Raw genomic sequence first — 13300 nt, forward strand, 5'->3', positions numbered from 1 at the left:
GTTGAAAAGTGTGATCAAAACTATACAACTCTAAAGAACCCCCCCCCCCCCCTCTTTATAGTTGAGACACCGCGACTAGGCTCAACCAATATGATTAGAGCTTTTAAACACATGTTTCATGTCTAATCACTTGGTTTTTGCTTTAAGTATTGTGGCAACATGTTGCCACCTAGGTTGTGACATGTCGCATCCCCACTGCCTAGAGTGCCCAAAATCATCCTTAAGCAACTCCAAATGTTTTCAAACATTTAGGGGAAGCTTAAATATCTCATTGTATCTCTTTAGACCCATAAAAGTCAATTATAGATGTCTACAACAAAAACTTATATTTTCACTTTAACTTAAGTGAAAATTGTTAAGTGTTTTGCACCACATTGCGTTAAACTACTTAACCATTATATCTAACCATTCTCAATAGTATAACCCGCGATCGGTTATAAAAAAAAGTGTGTTCATGATTGGGCTAGTACATTGGTATCTAATCATACCCCAAATAAGCATCCATAAGCTGAGAAGTTTGTGTCCCCCTGTAACGCCCTACTTGTTGGTAACTAGTTTACCATATGTATAGCGAAAAACACAGGGTGTTGGGCCTAGAGATTTCAAAAAAAAAAAAAAATTCAACAAACTTTAAATAATCGGATTCATTAACATGCAAAACATTAATCATAAAGAAATAAAAAGATGAGGATTTACGAGTTGAAGAACTATCAAGAATCATTGCTATCTTTTTGTATCTCCAGCGAACATCCAATCCAAAACAGTCTTTAAAATACTCAGACCAAGATCTTTTAAGATGTATCTCTACACCTCAAGACGTGTGTGGGCACATAGAATAATGTTAGGAAAATATTTCTGATTCGTAAGATATTCTCAACAGATGAGATCTTGGAATATTAGGTTTGAGACAGATTTCAGAGATAGAAAATATTACGATATATTTTTCTCTCTCTTCAAAGATAAGGATTTTCTCTCTGTAAAGCATATATTATGAAACTATTTTCATCTGATAGATTTATAAAAGAATTAATTAAATTTTTAAATTCAAATTATAAATCAATTATTAAATAATTAAATAAATAAAAGAAATATCCAAGACACATTGTACCTTGTTACATGTCAACTACAATGCATGCACTATAGTTGGCGTGTAATACATCCCTGATTTTAAAATATATTTTCATATTATTTAATTAAATAAAACTAATTAATTCAAAATTAAGTATCTTAATTATTTAAATGCTATTTTCGAAAATACAATTTTATCTAAAAAGAATAATTTTTGAAAATATATATTAATTAATTTGTCTTAATACATATTTGAACGTGAAGAACAAATTTCTTCCAATTATGTCATTTTTTTATTCTTCCCAATTTCAACTCTTACCTTGAATAGTGTTGATAGAGCTTTCTTGGGGACCTATGGACCTATAATTTCAAGCTCAAATAAATTTAGATTATTAATTAATACTCTTTAATATAATCACCGTAATTTATTAATCTCAATGTTATTCCAGTAAAAATATGAGACTACACTCTTATAGTTATAGACATTTATTTATTGAGTACTTTTAAATATATAAAAAGTGTCCATCGATTTAATCACTACATATAATTCATTCCTCTAATAAAGGTTCATAATTAAGATAGGAATTAATTATCGTTTAACCTCTTATCTTGTTTCCTTAAGTACCATTAACTTTACTAGTGAAGGTTAATGCATAAACTAATTTATGAATTTGAGCTCAATAACCTTTCAGTTCCAAAAGCCAACCATTAAGAGAACTATTATTCAATTCCTCTCATAAAGGTATAGATTCCATATATGTATATTATGTCTCCAACCATCTACATCAATGTGTTCCCAAAACAAAAGTTTTCAGCTTGAACATTCTGACAAACCATAACGAGTGAATCAAAGAACTCATATAATATAAACAGGAGTTCATAATAACTTCACAATTAAGATCAATTTATATATGATCATCTTATTGATATGTGAATGTAACGTCCCAAATTACCTAATAAGGCTTAGGACCTTGATTATGGGGTCAAGATGACAATCTAAGGAAATGATATGATTATGTGAGTTATATTATAATATGACTAGATATCCATGTTTATGTGTATTAAATATGCATGTGGGCTCGTTTCTTATTAGAAGGACAATATTCGTAATTTGGCCCATTACAGGTATATTTGTATATATGTGCATATATGTGTGAGACCACATTATTACGTGGATATATTTGGGTTACTCGGCATGAGAAGATCCTAGGGAGCAAGTTAGTAGGAAAGTCAAAACGGGACCTAATACTCGACTCGGGGTGAGTCAAGAGGTATTTTGGGTATCTAGTACATAATGGGGTTATCGGGTAACGGGAATGAATATTCGAGGATATATTTGGTATTAGTGAGATTAGGAGGAAATTCCAAGAGTTTTAACTATTTTGCCCTTGGGATTTGCTTAAGGTTACTTAGAGTCTAAGTAAACCTCACAAACACTCAAATAGAAGAAAAAACATGTTCTCCTTCTCTCTTTCTCTCTCTCTCTCTCTCTCTCTCTCTCTCTCGAATTCCTTGGGAATTCTTACAATTTAAGGAGAATCGAGGCTAGCTTAGGCTCGGGATTGCTTGGGGAAAGACTTACCATCGAATAGGGCAATAGAGGTATTGATACCTAGCCCTAAATCTCTGTGTTTCTCTAATTTTTAGCTGAGTTTTTAGAGTTTTAGAAACTCAGTTCTAAGTTGGGAATTTGATGGGGGTTTTGGCCAAGCTTTTGCTTGGGTTTTGATGATATTGGACTGGTGAATCAATTGGGAACAATACTTTCGGTATTTAGCTATGTTTGGATAGGTTTTTGGTGAGATTTTGCTTGAAGAAAATGGGTAAATTTCTGAGTTTTCATGGCGAGTCGCGGCTCTCATGAACATGAAGGAGAAGGAGGTGCCAAGCCTCCATTCGAGTCGCGGTGCCATTAGAGGCGCGCCACAACGCGTGTCAAAACAAAGGAGAGCCTTGAGCTCTCTGACTTGGGGCGAGTCGCGACTCCTTTCTTTTAAGCCGCGACGCTTAAAGGGATTTTGAGCCCCAGGAGGGTTTTGAGTGCGGGAACTCAAACCTAAGGGCTCGGGATCGATCCAACTACCTGGTTTAGTAGAATTCGACGTCTTAGAGGCTAGGACTCGGTCTAAAAGCCTTTAATCTCTCATTTTGACGAGATTCTCTATTGGCTGTGACTAGGTTATCACTAGGGGCTTGGAACCAGGATCGTGCTCGAGGGTCGTTCTTAATACACTTTGCACTCGGACCTAAGGTAAGAAAAATGCACCCAATACATGATATATGTGATTAGGACTTCGCCCGATTGTTGATTATAACTATCAATAGGGCTCGGCCCCTGAAAATTAACGTGAATTAGGTTATGCTTGAATGCTCTGTGTATGGATAATTTTTTAATGAATGCTTGCCTTGTTTGCATAGATAGGGCTTGACCCCACTAAGGAACATAGTTATTACTGTGTTTGTGTTTGATTGGTCAAGATACCATGATTTATATTTATCCATACTTGTATTGTCTGAAGTATGCTTATCTGTATATCTATCTGATTGCCTGGTTATCTGAATGTCTGATTAAAGCCTTGACTTATTAGTCAATGGCAACAATAGCGCGTTGCGCGTTGGTTGAGAGACTTAGGCCCAATCAGAGATGTACTTTTATGTTGACCAACCCTATGGTCGTTGGAAAACAAAGTGCTTGGCTAGCTCTATGGTTAGTTACTCAGAGCTAAGGGCAAGAGCCCCAGGTGACTCTATGGCCACATAGCTAGGGCATAGGGGCCCGGGTTGACTCTATGGTCATCTATTCAGGGCAGCGGGCCCCAGAATGATCAAATGATCATTTATTTGTAATTGTATGCATGCACGAGTAGGTTATTACTGTTGGGCATGCCGGACATGTATTTGGAATCTATATAAACTGTTCATACACATGTTTGAGTTTTCTTGCTGAGCCTTGGCTCACAGGTGCTATGTGGTGTAGGTAAGGGAAAAAGAAAACTAGACCATCCATGAGTTGGAGAGCTTCGGTGGCGGCGTGTACATATGTGACTACTCGTCCACCACGGCCGAGGATATCTCAGAGGAACTAGGCTTGTATCCTTTATTTTTCTGCTTAGGCCAATTGGTTGTAACTTTTGATTTATATATACCCTATTAAATATTTGTTTGTAACATTTTGAGATCCCATGTATGTATGAAACTTTTAAATGAAAAGTCAATGTTCCTTGACCAAAAATTTTAACCCTAACCCTTGACATTAACCTTAGTTACACATTTATAACCAAACGACTTGATTAGCAAGTCTGACACTATTTAAAATACACAGTGTAACGGTCCCGGATTAGGAGGATATTACAATGAAATTAATACTTATAAAGTAAACAGTATTATTAATTATTAATAACATATCAGGTCTCGTTCATGTATAACCACTTTATACAAAGTACCTCCACTAAGTGTCTTACTACATCAGTAATCTGGATCTAGATTACATGTATTCATAATACTAGTGAATCGTACTTACAGTATTTAATCCAAAGATTTCATATAACTCTGTTTTACTGCAAACTATTTAAATTCGTTCCCTACAATCTTAATCCTCTCCTACAAATACAAGATTGTAGTCATACTAACGAATTTGAGAATTTTCTGATATTCATATAATATTATTCTAATACTAACAATAAACAATAACTATATGCAAAAATTCATTTCAATTATTTATTTCATAAAACATTATTCAATATATATACTTTAAAGGGAACTAATCCCAATATTACTACCCTAGAGTTGTTACACTGTGTATTTAAAATAGTACTTAACTCACTACTCGAGTTATTTTGACCAAAAAGTGTAATTAATTTAGAATAAAAATCCAATTAATAGAATTTTGGATAAAAAGGTTCAAATTATCATTAAGATTTTAAAAGAGTTTACACAGATCTGAATCTGGGACTTCTTCAAATGGGACATCCTCAATTTGCAAAATTTCAGGCACTTGTAGCGGCCATTCCATCATAAAGATCATGTTGCAAATAGGGTTTTTTTTTCCTGCAATATTGAATGCAGTGTTGTAGCATTCTCGCGACTCATATTGGCATCCGCAAACACACCCTATACCAGTTGGTGTCATGAATTTCATACAAAGATGGTATATCGATGTTACTACCTTCATTTCCTTAAGAAATGACTGCATAATTTGTCATGTGGTTGTCAATCACCATGAAATTTTTCATAGGGAATTCTACATTGAATCTTTTCATATAGGATTGTAGCAATTCTCCCTCATTTTGTCAGATATTCAGAAGTGTTGTCATAGGCGATGCATATGTCATCGTCACCTGGAATTGTTTGAGGAAAAGATCCAAGATGGCCTCCCAAGTGGGAATAGATGCGACTAGAAGTTGCGTGAATCATTAGTGTGCGCTCCTTGACAAGATGGCTGCCAATATACATTTTGAGAGTTTTGCAGCCAACTTCTATGATGGTATTGAAGTGTTACAGATGCTCGATAGGATTATAAACCCCATCGTACTTTAATGTTTCACTCATGCAGAAACCTTTTAGCAAGTTTTGTGCGTCTTACCACGTTAGTAAAGGGTGAAGCAACATTCACCTTATAAAATAGGTCACTTGTTTTCTTCGAATAACTGGAGTGCTCATCGCAAAGCTTCATAATCCACATTTTATTCTCTCGCATTTTCCCTTGCGGGTTTTCCTCAGTTGGGTTTCCTTGCGATTCCCCCCACAGGTTGGCGTGCGAGAGATCGCTCTGAATTCACATTTATCAATCTCTGCTGTTCGTCATTTCTATTCGGTGGTCTTGGTACTTGATGCACTAACTCTGGCGAACATCTTCCCCCATTTCATATGTTCAATCGACCCCTGAGATCCTCACGATCCCTTGGCCTTATCCCAGACTGTTGAAAACAATATTATTTGTTCCATCATCATGATGGTTATCACGAGGTTATCTATCACTACTTCCAGAATAATTTGAGGACCTAGAACGGGACACCATGAGCAGCTTAGTAATCGAGTTACATGATCCCTGCCTTTTGCCAGCAGGTGGGTCTCGAGTAAGGTCTCGTGGTGGATCTATTTCCCTATCCTCTGGGTTTTGATCATTGTTTCTCTCGTTCTGTCCTCCTTCCCTTGAATCTTGGTCATTGTCCTTGCGGTGTTGGTTATTTTTACTCTTGTTTTACCTATCATTTCCTCGTATTTCTAGCCCATTTTGAGTCCACTGTTTCCCCCCGACATTCCTACTGCTTTGTCTGATGCCATCTCGTCCTCACTAGCCTCTACCTTCGACGCGACTTTCCACTGGTATCATTCGAAGGCCTACTAATGTTCTCTCTCTCTGGAACTTGTGGTGGGGCTCTTGGGCCTTCAAGAGGACACAATGGTGGTGGTGGTGGTAGAGTCTGGTTGCGTACCATCGAATCCATCACTGCTCTCATCGTAAGCATAGCATCTTGCATGGAAGTTAATTGTTCAACGGGCATCTGCACAACCATCACAGCGGGTTGGGCAGCGGGCGTAGTTGGTGTAATGGGCTATCCAAGGGTCTTCTATGTTCCAGGGGCTAGTGGAGCCATCAAGATTTCTCCATGAACATGGTTCGTCAAGTTTTGGGGAGGGGTTCCCTAGGGATGAGTAGTCGCTCCCGTTCCCCCATCATTCTGCCATCGATAGGGGTTCCATCATTTTCATCGTTGTTCACAACTTCAGTATTTTGGTTTGTCGTGATTCTCCTCCTAAAATCACGAAAAAATGTTGGGATACCCTCAACTAGTGCCAAATGTTGTTGGAGGGAATTGTGACAATGGCAAAATATGAGAGCACTCAAATAGAGCTTCTAGAACTCAAATAAAAGTGTGTGAGTGTGTAAATAATAATAATAATAGACACAAGAGAGTTTATAATGGTTCAATAAAAGAATATGCATGCGTCCACTTTGTTTGAATTGTGATTAGCCCTTTCCCAAATAATGGATCACCTACTTATAGCAAAATAGGTGTTCGTTATGAAATTTAGGTCATCGATCAGGTGACCTTTTACAATTAAATAACAATAATTACATTAAATGCATAAATTGTTCTTTTCATATTCGTAACACCTACATTAATCTCCTTTAATGTTGAATGAGCATTTCTTTAATGAATGCTCTGACTTCGTGGAGTCCTTTATGACCTCGTATGAAGGGCGCGAGCCTATTTAGAAGGTGTCGTGCTTGTGGGTGTGACCCATTTAGCAAGTGCGAAGGCCTGCCATAATAGTTTTCACGCATCGCAATATAGAATCGCATGATTATTTCTGCATAGAACCACATAGCATGACCATCTGCAAGTCGTCTCGCACAATGTGCCTTTACCAAAAAAATATGGTGCGAGTAATCATAGACGTACTTCTTCGTTGATGAGAAACCATGTCGTCAAGTTGATCAAGCTAATTTTGATTAATTGCCTAATAACTTCATATTAACACGTGAAAAGTGCAATTAATTAAAATTTATCATATATATTCCTACATATATACATGCATGTCGTTTCAACTTCGAAGTTTGGCTGGTATATAAAAAAACATGACCTAATTAACCCACCCGACTAGCTATTACATATAAATAGATTAACACTAATAATAATAAGATTAAATAAGCAAAGGAATCTTCATAGGTTAAGAAATAAGATTAGGATTTTTCCTTTGATGTTGGCTTGGTCTTGAGTTCCTCTCGAACCAGTACAATAGCTATGTTAATTTTGATAAATCATATACAATAATATAATTCGTTAATGTTAATACTAATATTAGATTGACTAAGGTTTCCAAAAGGGGATGTAGCTCAAATGGTAGAGCGCTCGCTTTGCATGCGAGAGGTACAGGGTTCGATCCCCTGCATCTCCATTTTTCTGTAACTTCTAAACAATTTTTCTTTTAAAAGAAAAAAATCCACCCTTTTCTCACTCACCTAAATTGATTGTCATGTGAGCCTTTTGGTGATCTTATGTGCGACTTTTAAACCAATTTAATAATACCATACACTTTACAAGCGACCCCGAAAACGACAATAACATGCTCATACGACATTTTCTATGGATATCCAACGGAAAACTGCATTGTGAAGAAACGAGCTTTGTTGAATGTAGAAAGAGAATAAAGTGATGTGATATTAGTATGAATAACAATAATGACCTCAATAATCGATAAGATTGCATTTGCGTACATATATTGTGAAAACCGACAATTTGAACAACTTAATACTAAAACGACAGTAATTTAAGATGGGCAGGGCAACTACCGTTACTTGGAAAGAAGATGGCCTCTACAACTTGCATAAATTGGAAAGCAAATAAAACCCAAAGAAACGACAATAAAAATAAACAATGAAATCAGAATCAATTAGACAATTATAAATAAGAAAATTGCCCTTACCAAAGACAAAAAAGAACTATATGGATCAAGGAAGAAGTCATAAACGAGAACTTGAAATTGAATACCAAGGGCAGATGTGCATTGCTTCATTTGTTTTTGTTAGCCTTGAGCAGAGTATATTCCTGAGCACGGCAAAGCTTTTCATTTTTCTTTTTTGCTCGAGAAAAAGGATATTACATACTTTTCTTAGCAAATTGTTCTAAATATTTTTCAATTTGATAACGCAACAAAAACAGGACGGCAATTATGACCTTTGATAGAATACAAAACATAACCTATCACTATTCCACTTCTTAACGAAAAGAATAGTGATATACATTAGACATAGATAGAGCTTATGGAGTCAAATAACTTAAATTATACCGGTAAAACATTAAATCTCACTGATAAAATGGCTGCCAAAATGTTTAGACTAATATTCAAAATCAAACCTAAGAAAAAGTGAATATAAATGACATGAAAACCAAAAAAAAAATAGTTTCTGAATTCATCACAGCTCAAGCTCAAAACGAGCGCCTTGGTCTCTCCTCTGCAACATTTACCCTGATTGACCTACCAAGCACAGTCTGCACAAGGAAACTCATATTAGGCAGTTTTACACGATATTTCATTAATTTTTATTCTTCCTTTAAGTGACCATTAGGCTAAATTGGCATCAAAACAAACAGAAGATAGTTATGGATTCTTGATGTCCATCTGGGTAAGTTATATCTTAACAAAATTCTAAAAGAAAATTCATTAATTATACCTGTCCATCTAAAGCAGCAATAGCATCATTCATTTCAGCTTCACTGGCCATTGTTACAAAGCCAAAACCACGTGAGCGGCCAGTTTCTCTGTCGAAAACTACCCGAGCGTCAACTACCTTACCATGTTCACTGAAAGTCTCATGTAGGCGATCATTGTCGAAATCCCATGGAAGGTTTCCAACATAGATTCTGAAAGCAGGTTCAAATGCTCTTGGGGCACGCTCTGGGCGTGATCCTCTTGGAGATGCTTTATTTACAGTCAAGAGTCTTCCTTCCAAATTCTATACAAAGTTAACAAAATTTAAATCAACAAGATGAGATATTTAGATGCTCCTTACTATTACAACAAGCAAAAGAAACCGTAACTACATATTAGAAGCAAACTTAATAATATGAATCCATTTTACATATTTCTCCTCAAACCACAACACTATGGGGTTGATATTGTCTAGTGACTCTGGTCAGATGATAACACAAATAAGAGTGGTGTGTCAAGCCCAAAAAAAAAAACTTTAACTCGATTGCTTCACTAATTAGTTGTTAATGAACATTCTGATCCTCGTATCTTACTATACTACCAAAACATAGAAGGCTTTGACCGAACATATAAAGTTATAAACTTATGTACTAGCTTTAACAAGTGATTACCAACACTAAGCTAAAAACTAACAAGAAGTTCATTAGCTTCATATAAGAGCCTCTAAAGAAACAAGAGTATAACTTACTACCTACTTAGCACAATCCCATACATTCGTTATTCGGCTGTTACATAAATCGGTTACATAACAAGCATGTAAGATCATTGCCTTCATCAACTTCTTCCTCAGTTATTTGCATTAAAAAACAATTTGTATAAAGGTAAATCTCAATTTGACTCAAGTCAAGGTCATGTGGAGTGTAGACGAATCTTTGCTACTCATTCTATAGTTATCCCTCTCCCCATATTCTATATATGTTTTTCTTCTTTTAGTTTTATCCAAGTATATTAACACTTATTTCTTCCTAAAAATCATTGAACACCACACGTCACTCAAGTAATTCCAAAAATAACTCACATATTGATTGAACATCTTAACAGCATTCTCAGCTTCTTCAACCGTACTCATTGTCACAAATCCAAACCCACGACTCTGATCAGTTTCCCTGTTGTAAATAACCTGTGACAAAGAACAACCCAAATAAAATTATAAAAAAAAAATCCAGATAGAAAGTCCTTCCAAAAATTTCAAATTAATGAAAGTTCACCTCACAAATCTCCACAACTCCAGCTTTTTCAAAGAGCATAGCCAAGTTTTGACTATCGACATTGAAAGACAAATTCCCAACAAAAAGCTTGGCTTCCTCAGGGGGTTCTTCAAAAGATTCTTCCTCCCTCTCCTTAAAAACCCCAGCTTCCTCACCTTCGTCGCTTTCGACAGCGGCGTCTTCGCCTTCCCAATCGGAAACACGAGCTTCGGTCTCGTCGGCGCTTAGTTCGTCAATGGTAGCTGTGGCGTTGTCTCCTTCTTGTTGAGCCCAATCGGAGGTCTGGGCTACGAAGGTGACCAAGGAAGATGAGTGAGGCTTCTTCTTGATAGATAAGAGCGAAGAAGAAGAGCATGAAAAATGGAGCTTTGGGGGTTTGGAAGGGATAGAGAGAAATGGGTATGGAGTTTTAGTGGTGAAGAGGGATTGGACAGAGAGTCGACATGAGTCTGATATAGCCAAGGTTTTAGAGAGAGAGACAGTTGCAGAATTCATGTCTAAAGAGAGAAGGGGTTTTAGAGTGGAGAGCAGATAGTGAGAGTGAGGATAAGGAGCCAGAAAGAAGAAGTAGAATAAGAATGAGGGATTTATTATAGGGATGGGGTTGGGGGCAGAGCTTGTAGTACTACACTTTATGGGCTTATTGTCCATCTGTTTCACTATCACTAAATGGGCTTTACAAAATCCTTATTTCCCTTCTTATTTTAGAGCACTCTCATTTGCTTTATAATCGATTTTTTTTTTTTTTTTGGATTTTTTCATCAATACATATTTTGCATGGTTTTTTTTTTTTACATTTTTAGGATCCTAAATTTTACTAACTCAAGTTTTTAAAAATGGGATTCTAAACATTCAAAATTGCAAAAATACGATTTCAACTAGACATCAACCTCACGACAATAGAAAATTAAAAAAACAACTTCAAATCGAGTAAACAACAATCTCACAGCAATAAAGTGTTGAAAAAACACATACAAATTAACTAAACATCAATATGTGGCATCGACCAAAGATAAACTAAAAAATAATAATAAAATAAACATTGAAAAACTTGTCCTTTTATTTTAAAATGTGTCAAAAATAAAACATAAAATATATCTCAAAACAACTAAATATATACCCAAAATTAATTAAAAACAACTTGAAAAACATTAACATTAAACACAGATTGTAACGACCCAAATCCGCTATTAAGGCTTAAGGGCCTTGATTAGCGTGCCAGGAGGGCATGATGGGATTTATGTGTGATTTTAATGATTTAAATGCATGGTTATGATTTAAAGCATGTTATATGACCATTTGTTTATCTGAGATGCATGACTATGTATGTTAGTATGCATGTAGGCCCGGATCGTGTTAGAAGGGCATAATTGTAATTTTGGCCATGTTGGGCATAACTGCATTGATATGTGATGATTGTTGAGACCACATTGTGATGTGGATGTATCTGTGAATTGTGACTCGAGGCGATCCCAGTGAGCAGGCTAGCGGAAATTCATGACGGGAATTTATACCCGGCTCGGGGCGAGCCTGGAGGTATGAACAGGAATTCAGAGAAATAGATTGATATTTATTTTGATGATGGGGGATAATTATTTGGTGATTTATCAGGTATTGGGAAGCAACGGGAAAATATTAGAGACACTTGAGGATTAGCGGGAATTGGGTAAATGACTAAAATGGCCCTACTTGGGGAAAAGGGTTTAGAATTAATAGGGAGGGCATTTTGGTCAATTGGCTTTTGAAGATAGAATAAATAAGGCTTTATACACTTAGTGGATTTTGTAGAATAGAGTAAAGGGGCTGAAAAAGAAAGGAAAAAGGAAAGAAAGAAAAGAGAGAAAACTGATGGGTTTTCTAAGGGATCGGTTTGGGGGTTCTAGCACCTCTTCTCTTCATTTTTTTCTTGAGGTCAAGCTCAGTGGGGAGCTAGGATAGGCTGTGCATCAAGAATCTTAAGGACACACTTGAAGACTTGGCAAGGATTAGCAAGAGCATCTGAAACTTGAGGTAAGTTCTTGAGGATTTCTGTTTTAGGGTTTTGGCTGGTTTAAGCTGTGTTTTGAACTGAGTTGTTGGGAACTTTAGGGGATTTCTGGGCAAGCTTTGAGGATGAACAAGCTAAGGAGGCCTAGGAGTGAATCAAGGTCGAAATTGCATCAATGGTAAGAATTCTAAGCCTTTAACTTTGTTGTTGATTGAATTTCTGGTTTTTGAGTTCTTCATGTTAGATTTTGAGATTTGGGTTGAATGTGATTGGGTTTTGAGTTCTTGGGATGCTTGGGATGAGTGTGGAGTGTGTATAAGCTTGATTTTGGGTTTGGAAAAGGTTTGGACAAGTTTGGAGTTGAAATGGGAGGAGAAAATCGCAAGATGCGATTTTTGGTTCTGCTGGGCTGCAACTAGCGCTACAGCGCTAGTCAGTGGGCGCTGTAGCGCTAGCCCCTGTTCTGGGGGGAGTGTTCTGCTTGTAGCGCTACAGCGCCCTCTTTAGAGCGCTGTAGCGCTGCACTGTTCACAGAGGTGAATTTTTGGGTTTTTATGAGGGATTTTGACCTAGGGTTCGGGGCTCGATTCTGCCGCTTTGTTTTGGGGATTTAGGACTTCCCGGGGGCTCGGGATTGGTCCCGAGGCTAGGTATTCGGACTTGGGGTTCGGTGTTGACTTTGACATATGTTTGTGCCTAGGTGTGCGCTAAGGCTCAGGTGGGATCGTGCTCAAGGAGTCAGGTGATCTAAGCTATTGATTGGAAAGGTAAGAAAACTATAACACCCGTAGGATAGGGCATGAGCCCATAGTGTGATTGC

At 36.8% G+C, this 13300-nt stretch overlaps 1 protein-coding gene and 1 non-coding gene across 2 annotated transcripts; one reads left to right on the top strand and one right to left on the bottom strand.

The window, feature by feature from the left end:
- The first annotated feature begins 7898 nt into the window (after positions 1 to 7898).
- Positions 7899 to 7971, top strand: TRNAA-UGC (transfer RNA alanine (anticodon UGC)). Its single transcript has one exon. It is a non-coding gene; the product is annotated as a tRNA-Ala (tRNA).
- Positions 7972 to 8734: 763 nt separating this feature from the next.
- LOC133830485 (28 kDa ribonucleoprotein, chloroplastic-like) lies at positions 8735 to 11068 on the bottom strand. The gene is made up of 4 exons (XM_062260471.1): positions 10494 to 11068; positions 10304 to 10405; positions 9248 to 9529; positions 8735 to 9065 (listed from the first exon to the last, which is right to left on the bottom strand). Exons 1-4 carry the CDS (start codon positions 10986 to 10988, stop codon positions 9003 to 9005), a joined length of 942 nt encoding a protein of 313 aa, XP_062116455.1. The 5' UTR covers positions 10989 to 11068; the 3' UTR covers positions 8735 to 9002.
- Between the last annotated feature and the right edge of the window lie 2232 nt (positions 11069 to 13300).

The sequence above is a fragment of the Humulus lupulus genome, chromosome 4 (assembly GCF_963169125.1).
Source record: "Humulus lupulus chromosome 4, drHumLupu1.1, whole genome shotgun sequence".
Classification (NCBI taxonomy): Eukaryota; Viridiplantae; Streptophyta; class Magnoliopsida; order Rosales; family Cannabaceae; genus Humulus; species Humulus lupulus.